A 5,518-nucleotide genomic window follows, 5' to 3' on the forward strand; every position below is an offset into this window, starting at 1 on the left:
TCTCTCTCTCTCTCTCTCTAGCCACACTTCAGGCCCCCTCCCTGCCTCTCCTCCACAGGCTATAGATCTCTTCATTTCTGACTGGCATCTTGACAATTCTAGTAGAGTAAGAAAGGAGTGAACGCATATTCCCCCCAAATCCTACTTCTTTTACGTTTTGGCTCTTTTCTATGAAATTTAAGATTTTAGAAATAAAAGTCAAATTTTATCAGCAAATTACTGTTGCTTTCAGCCCTGCTGTACTCCAGCTCTGAGCGATGAACACAGAGCCTGCTACCTGCTACCTGCTTGAGGGCAGAAAGGAAAGGGTGAAATAAAAGGAGAAAAAGAAAAAAAAAATACGAAACAGAAACATGTTAACATCTAAAAATATTCTGCCACATTTGAAAGATGAGAGAGTTGAATTCATTAGAGAGGTTCCATTGGGAAAAGGAATTGTTCTTTTAATCAGGGTTTCTGCAGTTGAAGAGACTGTGTTGGGCTGAGGGCCATAGAATGCTCTGATGTCATCACTGAGGTAAGAGAATCCTCCTGTGGGCCTGGTGACCTTTGAACCTTAACAGCCCTGCAGTATAGTGAGCACTGGGCAGGGCTGCTGGTTCAATCAGTGGTTTGAGCTCTCCAGTCATAGAGAAGACTTGACGATTTTTATTTGTATTGAATAATTTCAACGGATTTCCTGAGAGTCAAGAAGGGCCAACCTGTAGGGAAAAGAGGGAACTGGACACTAAGCATCCTCTAAGGGATTCTCCTAGCTGATATTATGAAACGGCGACAAAAGAGGAAACATTTGGAAAAGGAAGAGTCCCAGGAATCTGATGAGAAGGGAAGAGGTAGGTGCTGGGAAGCTTCTCTGGGGTACAGGGGAGGCCTGCCAGCCTTAGGCTTCCCTAGGAACGAGGAATTGAGGCGAGCAGGTGCCTATGAAGTAAAGGGGAGACGTGTTATCAGCTGATGCTGCTGGATCCATCTCAAGGGTCCCAAGGGTGTGAAAAGGCACAGAAAGTCCAGATGCCCCAGGCAGATAGAAAGTCAGCCCTTCTGGTCTGTGAACTTCTCTCCTGGGGGCTGGCACCTGGAGCTATGGACTCCAGGCACATTGGGTGTGTGTGTGTGTGGGGGGGGCTTCCAGCGACACAACTCAGATGCAGTTTTTCTGAGTTCTTTCATATTCTCTTTATTTATTTTTCCTTTTGGGTCACTTGGGAGTTGTGAAGTGTGAGGGACAGCGAGAGAAATCTGTGAGTTACACTGTCCCTTTTAGGAAAGAAGAAAGATCAGTGGCTGAATTAAAGGTCTTGTTGAAAATTATCTTGGGAAATGACATGTTTGTTAGAAAAGTAGATTAAGACTTTGTCTAAGAATGGTGACATACAGAAAGCATGGAGATTTTATTCCTTTGGCAGGAAGAATATACCATTGGAGTTTGTGGATATATAGGTTGGATGCTTCCCAGAGGAAGGGAAGGGGCGGGGAAGTGCCTTAAGGAGACCCAGACCTTAATGGTTGGGGCAAGACACCTCAGGATCCTGGGGGAAACAAAGAACACGAAGAGCTGCCAACTTACTTTCTAGGTTGTGTGGTGTGCTAAATGTAAACATTGTACGTTGCCTTGATGTGGGGCGGGGTGGTAGTCATATGTAGCAGGTGAGACAAAGTGGATCCTATCCCAGAAATCCATCTGGCGGGATTCGCCCAAGTCAGAGCCCAGCAGCTTCCATGAGGTCCAGGCTCCTGTAGTGTAGGAATATGCCTCCCCTTGGAATGGGGGCCTGGAGTGGAGGCATATTTCCAGGGGCCTGTGACAGAAAGGGGAAGGCCAAGGTTTTTTCTACCCCATCTACCTTTACATTGTAGAATATTTTCTCTTCTTACAAGTGTATTAGGAGAGGGAATAGTGGGGATAATGGGGATACAGTGGTCACTGATTGGGAAGTTTGCAGGGTTTATGGTAATAAACGAACATTAACATGCCTAGATCTAGGTGGTGCTCAAAACATGTGACAGTACATACAGAGTTCTCATTTAGGGTCTCCCATGAGATAGTCTCATGCCCATATGCACCCGGATACAGGAAAAACGTCTCACATTTTCACACACATCTGCTTGATTAAACCACACACAACACATATATAAGCATACTACTCCTTTATTCCATGTTCACACAACCCAGGGGTATAACGCTGCTCTCTTTCTACACTAAACTCTGGAGAGAGAGAATGTATGTGTGTGTGTGCATGTGCACACACGCACCTTCATATGCGTGTGTGTGTGCGTGCGCGCCTTCGTATGCACAAGTACACATATCTCTTCAATTCTCAGACAAAGATAGCTACATTACAACTACCTCTAAATATTTCTATAAGAACCAGTCTCAGATCATGCCACATCTGTAACACAACCTGTAGCCACACCAGGCCTACTTTGTTAAAACCAAAATTAAACAGATTCACTGACACACCTTTATTAGAGTTGCCAAAAAATAGAATGTCTAGTTAAACTTGAATTTCAGATAAAACTCCAATGACTTTTTAGTATGAGAAAGTCTCTAATATTCTATAGGACCAATTTATACTAAAGAAAACTGTGATTCATCTTAAATTTAAATTTAACTGGGTATCAGGCATTTTTGTTTGACAGATCTGGTGGTCCTTACATTCTCACCATGATCTGTCCTATTATATACTTATATGTATTTCTGCTTAGTGCCTGCCTTTCCAATTGAAATAGAAGTGCCGATTAGAAGAGAGACTCTGTCTTGTTCAGTATTCCCAAGCCTAGAATAGTGGAATAATGCCCGAATAGTAGCTATTTACTACATATTGTTCACTGAATGAATGAAGGAATGTATATCACAAACAAGCCTCACTATATTGTCAGGAAATGCTAGGTATCACATTATTCCTGAATTGTGAACACAGCATATATACAAACTCCACACTGGCCCCACCTGAAGCACATCATTCTCATACTTTACACATATTCACAGTAAATCACACAGGCATTCATTCCTAATAAGATATTAATAAAATAACTGTTGAGTAATTCAATACTGGAATATCCACAAGGAACCGTACTCTAAACTGTGTGTATTTACCACATCTGACACATGTCAGACACTCGTAAATATTTGCTGGATAGGTGACTGATGTACAAATATGTCCAACCCCCCAAATCACTGTGACTTTCATACTTTTCTCAGGAATGTCAAAATCACAAGAGGATGCCCCTCATCTTGAATCCACTGGAGTGGCCAAGATGTGCAGCCTAGGAGGAGGGGAGGTCTCCTCTGCCTCGGAATACTTCTCCTGTGTTTCTTCTCCATACAAGCTCTTCCATGGTAGTAGAGGTACAGGGATGCTTGAGTGTGAGACTTGGGTGTATGACACACTTTGGGTGCCGGGCTCCTTAGGTGTGAGAGTTTGGATGAAGGAGTCCTTGATTGTGAGACTGTTTGGATATGGGGACTTGTAGGTGTGAGGCTCCTTGAATGTGGGGCTTCCGGGTATCAGACTTTGAGTACAGTGCAGGAAGCATAGAATTTAAAGCATGAGGCTGAGAAGCAGCCCAGGGCAATTGGAGGTGGTCCGGACTCTGTGAAGAGGCCCAGGTAGAATTCAGAACTGTTAGGAGAGCACGCTGTGGGAGATCTTGAACCCTGGCATGATCATGGTGGGAAGTCAGAGAACAATGGCCTGAAAGGTTTGGGTTTGGGGTGTCAGGCCAAGGGACCAGATTAGGGACCTTAAGAGAAACTATGTGGGATTTGTGGCTTCTAGAGGACAGCGTTCCCCAGAATAGCTCAGTAGGACCACACAGCTCAGGCCTGTATACCTCACACATATAATCATACTCTGCATGGATACGTACATCCTTAGCACATGCACAAATCCAAAATGCACGACCTACAAGGCCATTTTCCTATATCACAGCCCACATTCCACCAACAACACAGCAGCAAAGACAAAATACCATCTTCCTAGTATGCAAACCCCACCTCTATTCCACACATGCCATAATCCTCACAATCTCACTCAACACTCGTGTGTAGACATTCCCCAATATCTTTATACACACAAATGACACCTCCCACATCACCCCAGAATACGAACAATGGATAGCAAACCTATCACACACCTGGATCACACCATGGACCCTCTCTCCTCTACCATGCATATTCACAGTTTTGCATTCTCGGTTTCCAGCAGGCTCTGTGCATGTTCTTATGTTTCTAATTTCCTTTCCCAGGAACCCGGAAATTACAAGACAGTCCCAAGCCTAGATCACCCCTAACCCAGTTTCAAAAACGAGGGGAGACTCTTCCCCACTCCCAGAATAACTCCTTCTCAACCCATTCATCTTATAAGACCTGTGTGTCCTCTCTGTGTATGAACAAAGAGGAAAAGGGCATGAAAATATACTACATGCAGGTAAAAATGAAAAAAGGGGTAGCTGTCTCCTGGGAGACAGAGGAAACCTCAGAGTCCCTAGAAAAGCAGCCAAGGATGGAAGAAGTAAGCCTTCCTGAGAAAGTGCGAGTAGGTACTCCCCCCTCTGATGTATCCACCAGAAACCTCCTGTCTGACAGCGAGCCCAACGGGGAGGAGAAAGAACATGAGGAAAGGGCAGAGGCAGATAGCCCACCAGGGTCACCTGCAGTGGAGGAGAGACCCAGGGCCAAGACACCTGACTGGCTGGTGACCATGGAGAATGGTTTCAGATGCATGGCCTGCTGCCGGGTCTTTGCCACCATGGATATCCTCCAGGAGCATGTGAAGCATGGGATCAGGGAGGGCTTCAGCTGCCACGTCTTCCATCTTACCATGACTCAGCTGATAAGCAATATAGAACCAGAGAGTACCCAAGAAGAGGAGGAGGAGGAGGAGGAAGAGGAGGAGGAAGAGGAACAAGAGAAGCCAGAAGACAAGGAGAATAAAGAGGACCAGCCCACAAGGGAAGATCCTGGCCTGAAGAGACCCTGGAGCCAATGTCCAGGCTGTGTGTTTCATTCTCCAAAGGATAGGAAGTGAGCAGGGGCTGGGTCTGCTAAGGGAGCTGTGCTTTCTCTGAGCCAGTCCTGTCTCTCCAGTTCAGCCCCACGAGGGAGAGGTGGGGGTGGGGGTTCATCCAGCTTGGGGAATCATGGAAGGGGGCATAACTGGGCCCCCTGCTTCCTGCCCAGACATCTCACTGGCCTATAAGTTGGGATTTGTCTTGAGCTTTCCAGTTCCCGCAGGAAATTCAGAGGATTTCTAAGGGCTAGCAGAGCTCCTTCCCTCATTAACTAAGTGTCTTCCTCTATTTTGATTTCCACATAGCAACTGAGATTCATGAGCCAGAAGATCTTTGAAGATGGTTCAGCCTTCTCTTGGGAGAGGTAAGGCCTGAGGCTTGCACAGTTTTCCAAGCCTACCTTAGGAAGACTCGCAGGGAGAGAAAGAAGGGGCTGCAGGGATGAGCTGGGCTCTGTCATGGCTCTGCAGATCCGTCAGCTTGTGGTACACTCAGTGCTTCTCGG

General features: G+C 45.8%; 1 protein-coding gene across 1 annotated transcript; it reads left to right on the forward strand.

Moving 5' to 3' along the window:
* The first annotated feature begins 763 nt into the window (after positions 1–763).
* On the forward strand, positions 764–5,030 carry Fam170a (family with sequence similarity 170 member A). Its single transcript, XM_076857630.1, has 3 exons — positions 764–833; positions 3,203–3,349; positions 4,249–5,030. Exons 1-3 carry the CDS (start codon positions 764–766, stop codon positions 5,028–5,030), a joined length of 999 nt encoding a protein of 332 aa, XP_076713745.1.
* The last annotated feature ends 488 nt before the right edge of the window (positions 5,031–5,518 follow it).

This window comes from Callospermophilus lateralis, chromosome 5, assembly GCF_048772815.1.
Source record: "Callospermophilus lateralis isolate mCalLat2 chromosome 5, mCalLat2.hap1, whole genome shotgun sequence".
Lineage (NCBI taxonomy): Eukaryota > Metazoa > Chordata > Mammalia > Rodentia > Sciuridae > Callospermophilus > Callospermophilus lateralis.